At 36.1% G+C, this 16,776-nt stretch overlaps 1 protein-coding gene across 6 annotated transcripts in view; it reads left to right on the top strand.

Moving 5' to 3' along the window:
- Positions 1–16,776, top strand: part of C2CD5 (C2 calcium dependent domain containing 5) — a 92,391-nt gene that overhangs the window by 71,170 nt on the left and 4,445 nt on the right. For 2 of the 6 annotated variants that reach the window (XM_023514696.1, XM_023514698.1), the window contains 6 exons: positions 928–1,014; positions 10,221–10,271; positions 11,139–11,240; positions 11,512–11,565; positions 12,586–12,776; positions 16,173–16,319. In XM_023514696.1, the coding sequence (XP_023370464.1) occupies positions 928–1,014; positions 10,221–10,271; positions 11,139–11,240; positions 11,512–11,565; positions 12,586–12,776; positions 16,173–16,319 (632 nt within the window). Of the gene's footprint in view, positions 1–927; positions 1,015–10,220; positions 10,272–11,019; positions 11,241–11,511; positions 11,566–12,585; positions 12,777–16,172; positions 16,320–16,776 lie in introns of those variants that run through there. The other 4 variants (XM_003792455.3, XM_023514697.1, XR_002774044.1 and 1 more) reach the window with 4 other exon arrangements.

Genomic DNA, 16,776 nt, shown 5'->3' with positions numbered 1-16,776 from the left:
CTCTGTCTCAAAAAAAAAAAAAAAAAGATAACAAACATTATCAGTACATATTGAATATTACAATTTTAATATAGTTTTTTCCTTTCTTAAAATGTGCATACATTTTTTTGACACCCCTGTATTCAACAAATTTTCAGTGGTGTCCTTAATCTAATAAAATTTAGGGAGTACTATTTTTAATACTAAATAAACTCATATTACTAATATTTAATTCCAGATAAACTCAAACTATTGGAAATTATGTGTTCTGAAGAAAAAGGAGGAATAGTCAACTTTCTAAAGTTGACTTTCTAGCTAAATAAAATATCCATGATTAGTCTAAACTTTTAAAAGTTGATTACATTCCACACATGATATTCATAACAGTTAAGCATTAAAATAATGTCGATAGGTGCATTAAATGATTCTGTTCAGGTATTTATCAGAGAAGATAGATAACTTGTTTAAGTATCATAGAAACTATTAATAGTAAGGTACAGAATGTTGGATATTAATTGTTATTGAGCACTTGCTGTTTCTAAGGCACTATGCTAAGTGATTTATAGGTATTAATCTTTTAAAACCTCACAGTAGTCCTGTCAGGGGGCGTAGCACCCCTCTCACTATTAGGTAGTGAAGGGCCCTCATGGGAGAAACAAGGAGAAAATCACCAGAATAAATTGAGGTGGGGAGGTGGAACTGAGAATATGAATATATATATGTGTGTGTGTGCACGCGCACGTATATATATATACATTTTTATATATTTTAATGTATTTTATATTATATACATGTTATCACAGATTCTTAATTAAAAACTAAAACTTGTGGGCAGCGCCTGTGGCTCAAAGGAGTAGGGCGCTGACCCCATATACTGGAGGTAGTGGGTTCGAACCCAGCCCTGGCCAAAAAAAAAACCTAAAACTTGTGTTTTTCTTGCCTTTCTAGCCTCTACAGATAATGAAGAACTTCTGCAGTTTCCGCTGGAACTCTGTTCAGATTCACTTCCTTCTCACCCTTTTCCACCAGCTAAAGGTTGGTTAAGTAAGGGCAAAAGCAGGCACAACTTCTAGTTCCCAGTTCCTTTCACGTCTTCATTGTAGGCGATCTTAACCTTGAGGCAAAGATTTATCCTTCATTCCCTCATTGTGTGTTTCTTCATGTTCATAAAGGGGAGAAAGCAATCTGGTGCTTATTTTAATTTTTCAAGTAGTTTCATCATAAATTATCCAGGTAATTTTTTTCTATGGCAGTCCATTCTCATATTGCAAATGTATTAAAGTTTTATTTTCAAGGATTTAGATTTCACAATGTAACTATTCACACATAGTATATTTGGGTTTTGTATTATATCTGGTAAATGTTTTTCTAGCAACAATCAAACCTTCACAAAAATTTTTAGAAGACAACAGAATGCTTGTGCTACACCCGAGGATGTATGGAGAGGTTTTCATTGTGGGCAGTACAAGTCAAGGCTGAGCTTCCTATCTTCTGTGTGCCTAGGCTGTATTACAGCACATTGCTACATACTTAGAAGACCATTCTTTTTTCAAATGCAGAATGATTGCCCATTAATTTAATAGCCGTACATTTAGTTTGATCTGTATAATCTTTGGTGAAAAGTAGGTAGGAGGTATTTTTCATTTATCATCTGATTTCGGTATAAGTTTTACTATGTAAGTTTTCAGAATTACAGTACTTTATTTTGTAGCATTATATATTGGATGTATGTGTTTTTTCCTAATTTTTTTTTTTTATTTTGAGAAATGACACATATGTTACTTAAAATCAAATCAGCTATTCTAATTTTTCCAGTTTATACACAAGTGAAATTATTTTATGATTCCTACTTGTTAATTATTTTATCTGATACCAAATTGTGTATAATAAAGCATAGTTTTATATTTAATATTTACTCTGTGTATATGTCAGTAGAATCTTTACTAAATCAATGTGAGGCCTATCTATGTAGATAAACAGATAATGTCTCATATTCTGAGGATAAAAAGTAAGTTGCTTCCAGATTCTGAACTTTCTAACATAGTAATTATGGTTCTTTTTCCTTTTTGTCATCGCCTAAAATTCTAATTTAGACCTCCATCGAGAGAGATGTAGCACATTTCAATGTCCTTGAAAGAATAGACAAATCCAAAGATAATCTGAGTTCAGATTTTATGAATTAAATATATCTTCTAGAGAAAAGGAAGCAGAAGTGTAAGGAGTCTTCCTTGAACTTACTAGACAGAAGTGTTTTTTTTTAAACACCTGCTTTATACAGAAACTTGTGTTTATGCACAGTTAGTTCCAAGTCACTTGCAAGTATCATTTTGTTGTCCTTATCCTGCAATAGGAACAAAAACAGCGACAACAAAATGCCCTGAAACCTAATCGACAACAGAAGATTTGGCCAGTTACTAATGTGTAGGAATAGATATTTGTGGACTTGGGGTCCCTAATAAATAGTTCAGTTTTGCCATGTTATTAATACTGAATTCTCCAGATTGGATTTAAACTCTGTCAGTTTGCACAGACTACGTAGATAACTAAACATGTCTACAATAGCATTCAATATGTTTTCAAAGGTGATTAATTATAACTAGTGTTTATGTGGTCATTCATATATTTTGTGTAAAGTGATACTTTGTGAACTAAAGAGCATGAAAAGAAGAATTTGAGTAGAACAAGTCATATTTGAATAGTTCTTAAAAATATTTGCAGCTCATTTTAGAAAGAATGGAGAAGGGGCCAAGAAATGCGATAAAAATGCGACAGACTTGGGTTCTTCCTTCATTTGTGCCACTGATGAGGTGTGAGAATTTGGGCCAAATTCTTAAGTTTTTTAAGCCTCAGTTCCTCACACATAAGTTATGAAAGGGTTAACATTCCCAATAGCCTTAAAATTCTGTGATTCTTTGGGTCTGAAGTTTATGGATCTTCAATTATTAACATACTCATACTATTAGAAAAGTAAATCAGAAGCTAAATTAGTACTGAGGTCACACAGAACTTTTGTAATTAAGTTAAATGTTTCCCAGAAACTTGGAATCAGTTAAACCGATAATTTTCAAATTCTTCTCCTCCAAACTATAGGGGTTTGTTAGAAGTGCCTCAGGGCCTGCTGGGAGACTGGGTGAGCAGGAGCAGAGGTGGGTGGGGGTGAGAGGGTCGGTCTCTGCATCCCCACCTCTGAACCAGATCAGCTTCAGTTCAGCGCACTTTTTACCTGTTGATCTTTTGTATGTGGTTTTACTTAAAGAAAGGGTTTCCCAAGTTTTGAAAACCACTGAATCAGATCATGCCGCCTTAATCATCGTCATCATCATCATCATCAGTATCATCGCGTCTAATACTAATATACGTAAAACATTTTACACTGAATGCTTAACTGAAAAAACTATGTGCTTTCTCTTGAATATTACATTTTTAATCATCAGTCAGCACTTCAAAGTACATATGTACCTTTTTGTAAATAGTTCTGTGATTTGTATATTGTGGTTTATGTTGCATGCTTATTGATTGTCGTGGCTTCCACAAGGCTTTTCAGGAGGACATGAGTTAAATGCATTTTTAAAAGTTATCTCAAAATAGTTTGGAAAAATTTGAGGATAAGATGGATTTTGAAAAGGCCTAAAGAATATGTCATAGTAATAGAGTTTTATAATATGAACGGATAAATGAGTGTTCTAACATGATAGATGGCTTGGAATAGAGGAGAGAAATATCTGGAAGATTTAGGGATAGTGTATTAGAGGAAATAGGCGAAAGAAAGAAAGGTAAGAGTGTCAGGATGAAATGTTCAGAAGACTTGTCTGCTTTCTTACACAACCACAAGAGGCTTAAAAGTCAGCTACTAATATTGATAAATAATAAATGTTTGGTTTTTATAGGTTGGTTATGTGGTTAGCTAAGCTGGTAGTTTTTTCTTTAATTTTAATAACTTGGAATTCTAGTTTATATTTCACGTGCTCACCACAAATAGGATGATATGTTAAAATGTTTATTTTACTTTTCTGTTGACAGGGAGAATAGTTTCGAGAGTAGTATGTTGATTGATACTTCCATCTTTTCACTTGTAGATAAACCTTTCAGTATCTTTCTGTGCATACAGTGTCATTGAAATGGGTGAATGTCTTGTGAAGAAATGCTGCAATCCCATGTATCCTAATGCGCTGTGCAGAGTAAGCCTGGGCCTGAATTGTCCATCCATGTTCAGTTTTTTCCTTTCTTTCTTTATTATATTTGTTTTTCAAGGTAACAAAATTGTTGGATGTATTTCTGAAATTTAGGGTTGATTTGGTGTTACCTTGCCAGTTGTCTTGATTTTTCTGATTTTGAAATATTAAAAGTTGCTGAGCTTAAATAATTTCTAAAAAGGATAACTAGCATGGGAGGCCATCAAAACTCTTCAATGAATAGAGGAACAGGGATGATGTGGCATAAACATAAATTATACATGTGCCCATGAGGCTGGGTTAGGAGGGAAAAAATAGCAAACTTTTTATACCATAACCTCATAAACTTTTTTTCTTCATCATTAATATCTGCACCTCATTTTTTTCTGAAATGGTTTTCAAGAGACTTTAAAAGTGATTGCATTAAAAAAAGAATGAGTCCTGTGGGTCAAAGGAGTAGGGCGCTGGCCCCATTTGCCAGAGGTGGCAGATTCAAACCCAGCCCCAGCCAAAAAAAAAAAAAAGAGAGTGAGAAAATGTACCAAAAATGGGAAGCTTGGGTGAAAAGTTAAAAACAAATCAGTAAGAGTTTTCTCATAAACTGTAGTTGATGTAATTTTTGGAAAAGATTAACATTACTTTAGGTCAATGTCTAAAGGCCTGTGTAAAGGCCTAAATCCATAGATATTAGTTACCATCTTGTAGGGCTTAAGAAATTAGATTAGAAAAATGTGTGTGAATCATATACCACTTTAAATATATTTCAAATACCTTAAAATAGAATAATAGTTTTTATTAAAATACTGATAGTTTAAAGCTTTAGAAAGGTTTGATCAGGTTAATTTTAGTTTTTATATACTATTGAATGAAATTCTTTCTAGAACTTTCTTTTTTTTCTTCTTCCTTCCCTCCCTTCCCCTCCCCTTCCTTCCCTTCCCCTCCCTTCCCATTCCCTCTCCATCTTGTTTTCTGCTTTCATTTCACTGTATACTGGGGTGATTTCCTTATGATTAATAACATAAGCTATAGGCTGGCAGGATGACACTTTACTTTTTGTCACATTTGCTACTGACTAATGTGGCGAGATTGGTTAAAATCTGGATTTCAATATAAAAGAATATAAATGACTTATACCCACCAATATATTGTATGCCAAAATTAGATGTCCACATCAGAAGGGTTTTTTTGTTTTGTTTTGTTTTTTAAGACAGGGTCTTACTCTGTTTCCCTACCTAGAGTGCAGTGCCTTCATAGCTCACTACAACCTCAAACTCCTAGACTTGAGAGAGCTTCCCGCTGCAGCCTCCCGGATAGCTGGAACTACAGGTGTGCATCACTATGCCCAGCCAATTTCTCTATTTTTTTTTATAGAGACAAAGTCTTACGCTCGTTCAGGCTGGTCTGGAACCCCTGATCTCAAGTAATCTTCTGCCTTGGCCTCACACCCTGAGGTGTTTTTATCTTTATTTTAAGAATTACTTTTGTTGTTGTTGTTGTTAAACCAGCTGTGACTTTAAAAAGTAGTTTAACTGTTTCAATTAAATGACTTACCTAACATCATTTTAAACTAACAATTAGAAATTTGTAGAAAGTTAGCTTTTTATTTTCCTGCTAACTAATGGTTTAAAATCTTACAATTTGTAATTCTTTATACTAACTGAAAGAGTGTTTACACATTAACAATCTATTGCATGGATTTTTTTTTTTTTTAGCGTATTTTGTCACTATGACCAAATGGTAGCAATAATTAAAAACAGTCAAAAGTTCTCCGTGTTATTGGACAGCCAAACAATTAATGGCATGTCCTGAAAGGAGAAGGACGCCGAGGGGGAAAGAGTGAGGAAAATGGAAACTAGGGGAAAACGTGTGAAAAAGTTCCTCATCCAGAAATGAGAAGGAATGAAAGAAAGAGGATTGCTGGAGAAATAAGGATAATCTTTTTCTGTGGCTTCTTTAAGGCAGCGAAGGACAGTGAAATTCAGAGTCGGAGAAAGCAGGAATAAAAAGCAGAGAAAAATTGAATTGGGTTAGTGATAGAAAAGAGGGATTATGTGGAAGAGAAGCTGTAAAGGCCAGGAGTCAGTGGAGTGGATGCCTTGAAATGGGAGCAGAAAACGCAAGGAGATTGAAGAAGAAAGACGCCTGTTGTACCCTGGTGTTTTGTACACCTACAGGTGGAAACTTAAATGAACCAAATATTGACATTAATTGTCTATATCCTTTAGAATATGTATTACTTGTATGTTGCAGCTCAGTCTTTTTCCTTGAGAACTCTCTAAATTGAAGCTATTTCTGTCTTTCTCTCTGCCTTAATAATTTATAACTATACTATGGCAGTTTCACTGTCTGTCTATAAATGTTTGAATACCATTATGGATAAGATTTATACTGAATGTTTAGATACATTCGTCTGACTCATCATTAAGGGAGATTTCAAACTTATGTGGCATAACCATCCAATGCATTACTGATTGATGGAAATTCCTAAAGGAACATAAAATCCAGTTTTGACCATAATAACTTAAAACTGGGAATGTTTAAATAGGGGGATAAAACATAAATTTTAAAAGGACTCCAGATTGCGTATGTTTTAATCTGCCAAAGGACCTTCTCCAAATTCTTAGGAATTTTTTCAGTTTTAATAATTTTTTCATGATGTCAAAGAAGATTGTCTCAAATATTTTTTTTATTATCCAGATCGAAGACAGTCTATAAATTCTAATGATACAGAGTGAATAGCTAGGAGAGGTAGTGATCAGTATAGCTGTTTTAGTCTGTTTCATGCTGCCATGATAGAATACGTGAGACCAGAAATGCACTGTCTCATAGTTGTGTAGGCTGGGAAGTCCAGTGTCAAGGCACTGGCATTTGATGAGGGCATTCCTGCTGTGTCATCACGTGACAGAAGGCCAAAAAGAGAGCAAGGGGGGTTGAACTTATCCTTTTATAATAACACCAATCCCACTTGTGAGGATGGAGCCCTTTATCTTAATCACCTTTTCAAGTACTGTTACAATGGCAGTTAAATTTCAGCATGAGTTGTGGAGGGACATACATCATGATACAAGAACAGTTAACCAATACTTTTGTATTATTTAGGAGAATGGAAAACTCTCAAACTTTAGAAGCATTGGAGCAGGGGTCCTCAAACTTTTTAAACAGGAGGCCAGTTCACTGTCCCTCAGACTGTTGGAGGGCTGGACTACGGGCCCTGGGACAAGTCAGCTGCTAAGCAGGATAGGCAGTGGCAGCAAAAACACCAGGTGGGCCAGATAAATGTCCTAGGTGGGCCACATGTGGCCCACGGGCCATAGTTTGAGGACGCCTGAATTGGAGAATGTATAGTTGAAGGAGAAATAGTCCTTCTTTTTGTCACCAGTAGACTTACTTCCACTAAGCTGCTTTTAATCTGGGTTACCCTTTCCTTCCCCATATTGCTGGACACAAAGCTTGGTAAATACTGCTAGAGTGCTCTAAGAGAATAATAAAGCCATCCTCCTATTTGCTTTGCTAAGTTTCTAGGATCATTTATTTGGGGGTAGCAAGGTTATTAAAAAATTAATCTCTTTCTTGCATTAGATGGGGAAGCAAATTTTAAGAGAAATATACTACATGGCTTGATCAAGACTCTCTTCACAGCTAGGCATTTAACTTCACAATTGTGTGTTTGTATTAAACCTTCCACATAGATACACAAATGGCACACAGCTGAGCATTATTCCTCAGTAAAGCCTGAAAAACTTTCAATGTGATGTCTACCCTTGAATAATGAAATCTGTCGTCCTTTATTTCCTACTGGCCTAGAGATTGCATGTATGTATGTATGTTTAGTTCTTTACAACCAGAATTAGCAGTTTGTCAGTGAGCTGGGCTGCTTATTTCGTAGTGCCTTCTCTTTTGAAAAGCCCATTTGTTACCTGAAAGCCAGACTATGGTCAGGAGAAGCCGAGGGAATGAAGGTCTAAGGTCAGCAGACGTTCGAGGTATTCAAGCCTGTTTAGGTGCTGGTGTGTTCCTCTGTCGCCAGGGTTAGAGGACCTTTTAGACTTCTTGGGCCTTTTCTCTGAGGGAAAAAGTAAGATCACACAAGTATGTTAGAAGAGGAACCTGTTTTTCTTAAGTGTGATGAAAAATCTTCTCTTTCCACCTGTCCCTGAAGAATATCTCCAAAAACTTGGTACTTTCAGATTTTAATTCAAGTGCAGAGAGGCAGGTACTTTTAACAGCGTATTATCTTTGCAAAAATTACCCTGCTTATCATTTTTTAAAAAGTATAAATATTTTTCACATCATTGTATACCTTGTTTTGTTTTCCCACTTGGTATAGCTTAAGTTTACAGAATCTCTTTCTATTTACATTTGCTGTCGAAATCACATACAGTTGCTAGCAGGGTAATAATTCTATATTATCCAGGTAATATCAAGGTACAAGAGAGAATATCATTTTAGTGATTTTCAGAAAATTTTTAGCTATTCCTCCTTCCCTGTATTTAAAAAAATTTCACAGACTTCTTAATGCCAACTATACTTTCTATAACTCCACACCCACAAAATCTGTATTGCAAAAGACACGTGAGAGCCTGGGGTAGGCCCACTGCTATCCCTCTGCGTTGAGTCTGTTTCTGTGCTCAACTGAGCTGTCCCTAATCTTAAGCCTCAGAATATCAGGTTTGTTCTGGTCTTCTTTCTGTAGAGTCTATCTCCTGGACTTCCAAACCCCTGAAGATCTTGAATCAGGAAAACTCTTCCTATCTAGACCTACAATCTGTGGGTGTAATGGTCAGGGCATACCTATAGCATACTATTTCACGGGCACTTTATGGACCCCACCTTGTGATCTCTTTTATTTATCAGCTTTCAGGAATGTCAGCCATTGTCCACTTCCCAGTATTAGCTAGTGGTCATTTGTTTTAGGAAAATCTCAGGGAGTGGGGGAAGATGCTTCCATTGCCCCAATAAGCAGAAACATTATGTACAAATAATGAAAAGTTTAACTTTTATTAATTTCTGAATTTTACCAAAACAGTCAACACAGTGGAGACACAATCAAATAAAGAGTAAATATATGAGGGATGTCCAGAAAGTATCCAGTCATGTAATGTGAAAAATAGTGACATATATATGGCTGGATATTTTCTAGACAGCTCTCGTGTTTACTTAGTTTATAATTTTTTAAACTGACCTGAGTTATTCTCAGTGTTTTTCCATGAGTTATTTCTAAATTGTCAGTGCTATTTTTTCAGTTACAAAATTATTTGAAACAAAATTTCAAACAATGTTAATGTGGGTAGAACCTGAACATTATTATGTTCATGACTATTTAATAGATTATGAAGGTTTTTATAGTGCTGTTTAAATTTGTAAAATACCTTTTTAAAATATCTGTAATAAACATAAAATATTAGAGAACATTCAGGATGCTGCCCTCATGAGGTTATTGGAAATTGAGCTTAGTTTGGGATTCTTTGTTTTTTCTGTGGGGATTAGTCACTTTTTGGTTCCGTGAAATCTTGGTACCACTAGAGGGAGCTGTTGATAGTGGAATCCGTGAACAAAGATTTTTTTTTGGTGATGAGCAGGAGGGTTACGACTAGGAAGCAGCTTGTGTTGATCTGTGAAGCATCAGTCATTACCTTGTCTGTAATGTCTTTATTCTTACTGGCTTTTACCGCCCCTGTCCCAAAACATTTCATTTCCATGTTGCATTAAAGGTATTCTTCCTAACACAGTGACTCTTTCTCTGCCTGGTCTTCTCACATCCTGCTTTCATCCTACTAATATTTGTTACTGTGTTTTCATTTTCTTGTGACTATAAAGTTTCTGAAACTCTTTTTGTGTTACAGTAAGCAAATAGTCTTCTGTGGCATGGTATTTATGAACTCAGCTAGTTTTCATCTATCAATGGAAATTGCATTTTAAAGCTAAATACTTCTGTTTGGTTTGCTTTGACAACGAAGCCATAAAGAGTTCCTCCTATTCTGGCTTATAGAAGGCACTAACAACCAACAAAGAAGAGATGCTGGCTTGTACTCAGCATCCAAGCTAATGTTGTTCATATTGTCTTATTAGAACACCTGGAGAGTGCAAGTTCTAACTCAGGTATACCAGCTGCACAGAGAGGTGAGTTTGTCTAATTAAGCACATAGTCACCAAAGGTGTGAAATTCTAGTTCGATGATGCATAAAATTACAGAAAGCAAACAAATGCACTGGATAGTGGAATAGACACCAAAACGTGGCTTTATTATAGGTACAATATGTTGTTTTATAAAAACATTAATTAAACTAATATTTTAAGTATTTTTAGCATTTTAATAGTTTACCATTTTCTAAAAATAAAATTTTACCTCTTTAACATTTTCTCTTTAACTTAGTAGCAGTAAAAGTTATTCTTCTTAAAAGGGGAACTTGTTAGGCCACACTTGCCCCAACTTTCATATTGTCAGAGGCTTTGTTGCCAAAAAATCAGACGTGGAAAGACGATATTAACAAAAATGACTCTTTGGTTTTCCTGTTGCTAATAGTAGAAAGAAGATATTTTAATAACAAATAAGTCAATTAGTGATTTTTTTCATGTATTTTTTAACATTTGATTCTCATTTTTGTTTTTGATTTTAGGATAAAAATAGGGAAGGGAATAGATATAATTGAAATCTTATAGATGTACAGGAATGGGAAATAAAGTCATTGAAAGCACAGTTTGTGGTCCTTTTGTTGATACTTAAATTTGACCCCACTTTTGCTCTCCCTAAGAGACCACTTACATGACATCATCAGAAACGCTCAGCCAGCTCTCTGAGAACTTGGTTTTGGACAAATCAGTGTCTCTAAAGCTTGACTCTTTACTGTCTCTCATCTGACTTGAAAAGGACCATGCTTTTCTAAGTTACAGTTAAGTTACATCATCGGAAGGAGTGTTAAGACGAGTAAGAGACGTCATCCATATTTTTTCCTTGTTTTTTCTTTTGTTTTCTGTCTGTGTTTTCAGCAACGTCAGTTGATTACAGTTCCTTTGCAGACAGATGCAGCAGCTGGATAGAGCTCATTAAACTGAAAGCTCAGACCATAAGGCGCGGATCAATTAAGACAAGTAGGCGGATGTTTCTACCACATTATGATGATCTGAGAAGCGTATCTCTGACTTCCCAGTGGTGAAGGCTAGACCCCACTACCCAGTAATAACATTGCCAATCCATCATGTGTCGGAGTGTGAAAGCTGCAGACTCTGATGGTCATTTAGGAAAAGTTACTGAAAGGCCTTTGGGTTTTAATTAATTTTAACTACAGAATTGTGTTTTTTAAATTTTACTTTTTGTAAAGGTATTCGTAAAAGTATATAAATAGATATTATATCCTTCTAGATGGAAGGAAATCACCAGCTCTCTTATTGAAGAGACATTCTTCCAGGACCCAAGGTACTGCTCAGCGTATGGCATCTATCACTTAGCTCAGTGTGGTATCCAGAGGGCTAAATGAAAAAAGGATTTCTGGGGAGAACGTAGTTAACTTGTACGGCTAGGATCAGATCAGTACTTATGTTCTTTATCTATGCCCCATGTGTTTTGATAGATTTTGAGGTAAATATATTTGAATAAAAGAGTTTATAGTATATTAGTACATTAAAAAGGAAATTTTAGAGGAATGAACTTGGGATATGGAACCAGCCGGATCTGGTTTTAAATCCTAGAAGTGACATTTTAATAGCTGTGTGACCTTGGGCTCCTCTGTAAGACTCATTTTCCTCATGCACAAAATGGGCATGATAATAACCTATGTTGCTGGTTGCAAGGATTAGAAATATGTATAAATATGTATTAGTATATATATACATATATATGTCTGGCTTATGGTACTTATTCATTAAGTGGTAGCTATTATTTGTTACTTTATGAACAGTCATCTTTTAGATAACCAAGGTCATTTGTTAGGTTTTTAAAAGTAGGGTTTTTTTTTTTTTAAATCAAAAATGCTTGGAAAGGAAATCTATCACAAGTAGGTAACATAAGGTTTATCTACAAGTTGACAATGATGAAGTTGTCTGAATAAGATGGAACACTGTCCTGGGAAATCCAACAACTTTCACACTCTCCTTGTAATAATTTGTTCCTACAGCAGATAATTTCAATGCTCTGCCGCTTTTTCTTTTCCTCCACTTTATAACCAATCATTGTGTGTGTGGAGCTGTACCGCATCAACATTTTCTTTTGCAGGAATGCCATTTTCTCCCAAACGAATTCCATTCCAGCACCTCCTCTTGTATTTTTCTTTCTCTCCCTTTTGTAATTGCATGCAGTGCATGATGATTTCTTTTCTCTCATTCCATGGCTTAGCCTCACAGACAGCTGAATGTTGTCACCACTTATTTGGAAACCTTAGGGAATAATCAAGTTACCAGCATCTGCTCTGAACGTTGTCTCCTTTCTCTCCAATTTTAGCTGTGACAGTTGAAAAAGCAAGTCCGATGGGTGAAGGCAATTTCCGGAATCGCTCTGCCCCACCTTGTGCCAGTGCCACAGTGGGAGTTGTTAAGATGACACCTCTTTCTTTCATTCCTGGAGCAAAAATAACAAAATATCTTGGGATTATCAACATGTTTTTTATTCGGGAAACCACTTCTCTCCGTGAGGTAATTTTATAGAGATTATTTCATTGCTTTTTTGCATGTTCTCTGATCGAAGATTTAGTAACAAAACCAAAGAAGTTTCAAATTATATTTTTGCCAGAATAACTTTAATCTACGCTATGTTTATATTACATTTATTGATATTTTAATCAAAATTGATCCTAGGTTATACTTACTTCATATAATATCTAGTATTATCACAAGAGTTGTGCTATGTTTAAAACTATGGTTAGAAGGCCGGACGTGGTGGCTCACACCTGTAATCCTAGCACTCTGGGAGGCTGAGCTCACAGGTTCAAGACCAGCCTGAGCCAGAGCTAGACCTCATCTCTAAAAATAGCCGGGTGTTGTGGCAGGCGCCTATACTCTCAGCTACTTGGTAGGCTGAGGCAAGAAAATTACTTGAACCCACGAGTTTGAGGTTGCTTGTGAGCTATGACACCACGGCGCTCTACCGAGGGTGACAAATAAGACTGTCTCAAAAAAAAAAGAAAGAAAAATCCTAGATCGCCATGGCAGAGTAAATAAAACAAATAAATATTTATGTTTGATAAGGGGTTTAAAATAATCCTGAAAGAACAGTTTCCTTTTCTTAGTGGTTATTTTGCCTGAGATGTATTTAAATAGCAAGTTTTAAGGGGTCACATTTAGAAATAGTAGGAAACTATGGTATAAGTAATATGTCTATGGAAATATCATATATAATTTAGTTCTTCTGAAAAAGGAGTGAGGCTGCTTACTTTTCACTCTCTCCAGCAGTATAAGAGAGTGCCATTTCTTCAAACTCTTACCCCACACTGGGCATCATTAAACTTTAATTTGTTTTTTAAATGACAGAAGTTATAATATTTTACTTGATGTGCTTACAGTTCAGAATCAGTCAGCCCATTATTTCTTTTGTAACACGGAAATTTATACTTAAGAAAAAGAAAATTATATTTAATATTTATACTGTATCTTAGGGACTAAGGCTGCTGTGCAGATTAATCTTGTGAATAGGGGAATTTTAAAATTACTGAGGTATGAAATGTGATCATCTCTTCAGATTTTGCTTTAGCAGTTTATATTTTTTAAAAGTATATTCCTTATAAAGATGAAGTAACCGTGCCTTTCCCCCCATTGTGGCCAGCAGTGCTTCTGTGCTTTCTTAGAAATTGCAGGCCGCTTACTGTCTTTCATATCCTGCTCAGCTGTTCTACACCGGGGCATACTGCCTGCTGCAAAGTAAACACAGTTCATTTTTGTATAAGTGAATGAATGCCTTCTGACAGATTAATAAATTCGATGTTTCCTTTAAGACCAATTAGTTTTTTAATTCATACTCTAATTATGTTGATCTGGAGAATAAATTGTCAAGATATTCTGAAACCTTTCAATAGAGAATTAAAATAGATAACTTCTAAGGTGATTTAAGTTTGACAAAGAAGTCTTAGTGGGAGAAGGTGGCCTCGGGTGGGGATTACTTTTTATAGTTCTCTTGGTATCACATGATTATTCTTCTTTTTTGAAACCACTGAATTTTATTTCCTAAGTTTTCTCTACTGCATAAGCTCCTATACCTCAAAGTATTGCTTCACGGTAGATTTCCCTTTAACAGCGATTTGTACTATTGACTGTATGGCACAGATTCCAAATGGATTCATTGTCTGATGAGTGATTTTCTTACAGTCTCTTAATATTTTATAAAGTGACACACTGAAGCTTATGATTTAATAGGAAGAAAAAACTGATAAAAGAGAAAAATGGACTTATTTGTGATAAAGTTGCAGGCGGGCCGGAACAATTCTCTTAGTTCTTTGATGACAAAAAGAGACACTTTTATAAGATTATGTATAGGAGCCTCTGGCATTTCAGAAAGATGCAATCTAAATGCTTTTTTCACATTGTATTCAGTTTCCCTATAAATGACAGTTTAAACCTGGACGTTTTCTCCTAGACCAATGGTTCTCAACCTTCCTAATGCCTCGACCCTTTAATACAGTTCCTCATGTTGTGGTGAGCCCCCAACCATAAAATTATTTTCGTTGCTACTTCATAACTGTAATTTAGCTACTGTTATGAATCGTAATGTAAATATCTGATATGCAGGATGGTCTTAGGCAACCCCTGTGAAAGGTGTCATTCAGCTCCCAAAGGGTCGCAACCTACAGGTTGAGAACCTCTGTACTAGACTATAAATAACCTTCAATAGAATTTGTAGAAACTTAGGTTGTATACATAAACACATTAAGCTATTGACTAGTCTTTGGTTTCTGTTTTGCTTGCTTTGAACATGGAAAAATTCTCTGAACTACTGGATTTTATTCTCTAACAATTATGTGTGGAATATTTATGTGCATCTCTTGTTAGGTGTTAATGGATAATTGTATGCAAAACAGATGCAGTCCCTGACCTGATGGAGTTTATGGCCTAGTGGAATGGGAACATGGTGGACATTAAACAAATAATCACATAATTAGTGTGTACTTACCAGGATAACTACCGTGTTTCCCCGAAAATAAGACACTGTCTTATCTTTATTTTTTCTCAAGAAGACACACTAGGGCTTATTTTATGGGGATGTCTTCCTCTCCGTGCTGAAATGCATGGCGTGGCTCTCCAGATAGCTGCATAGCCACACCCATCACTAGGTCTTATTATTGGGATAGGGCTTATATTTAACAAACGCATAGAAATCCTGCTAGGGCTTATTTTGGGGGCAGGTCTTATTTTCAGGGAAACACGGTACTAGTGAGAGGAAGTACTACAAAGAAGCCAGACAGCAGCCATCAGAATATAACTGGGGGACTAATTTAGATTTGACAGTTAGGGAGAGTATCTCTACAGAGGTTTTGTATAAGTCGGGACCTACAGGATTTAGTAAGAGTTGTCCTTTTTGAAAATTGGGTGAGGTGTCTTTAAGAACAACATGTACAATGACCCTGAGGCAGGAAAAGCACTTGTATGTATGAGAAACTGAAAAAAAAAAGGGCAAGCATGAGGATGGTGCAGAGTGAGAGCTGTGGATAGCAGGAAAGTTTTGTTCACTTTTATCATCAATTTATTGTAGCAGCGACAAGCACGATCTGACAGAGATGTTGAGAATGGAGGTACAGTTTGAATTCTTGCTCTGCCATTTACTTACTAGCTGTGTAAGCATACCTAGTCACAGGCAAGTTAAAATTTCTCGGAGCTCCAGTTTCATCCCGTAAAGTATAGTAAATCCCTGTCCAGACATGTTCGGTAAAGATTGTTGCATTTGTTCATGCAGTAAATCGCCATTATAAAGGAAATTTAAACTATGACCGTCATGTTGAGATAATCTGGGGTGTTTGAATGTATAATGTAGTCTTTGACGTTTTGTATATGTCCTTGCCTCCATAAACAGACAGTCCCGTTTTCTTGTGCATTGTTGTTTAGGAAGGAGGCGTCAGTGGTTTTCTCCATGCTTTCATTGCTGAAGTGTTTGCAATGGTGAGGGCGCACGTGGCTGCGCTAGGAGGGAATGCTGTTGTCTCCTACATCATGAAGCAGTGTGTCTTCATGGAGAATCCAAACAAAAACCAGGTGAGACGCAGTGGCAGATCTCTGGGGGAACCCTGAGAATGCCTTTCATGGCCTCTTCACCCCTAGCCTCCTCCAGAACAGATTCTCTCTTCATAGGTGTTTGATTCTAGATGATTAAAACATAGTACAATGAATTCATTCATAACCATGCTTATGTACAGCTTTGATTCAGTTTTCATATCAAGGAAGAGCTACTATTATACTTAACCATTTCTGGAATTTCTGCCTCTGAGTTATTGATTCTGCCGTCTTTTGGGGGGCTGGTTGGGTGGCATAAAGCCTAACTTGTAACTGGTGGTAATTGGCCCAAAGCGTTGCCCTGAGGGCTGGGGAGGTGTGGGTTGGGATCAGTATCTGGGCATACACAGAGTTTAAGAAGTTCTCATACGCGCTGAGTACTCATTATTTGAGCAGGGGTAAGAAGGAGTAGGTGTGTGTACGGAAGTGTTTTGCTCCC

This window comes from Otolemur garnettii, unplaced genomic scaffold, assembly GCF_000181295.1.
Source record: "Otolemur garnettii isolate 467f Iridium unplaced genomic scaffold, OtoGar3 scaffold00057, whole genome shotgun sequence".
In the NCBI taxonomy this organism is placed as follows: Eukaryota; Metazoa; Chordata; class Mammalia; order Primates; family Galagidae; genus Otolemur; species Otolemur garnettii.
The sequence above is the reverse complement of the archived record's forward strand: the minus strand, read 5'-3'. Positions and strand labels throughout refer to the sequence as shown.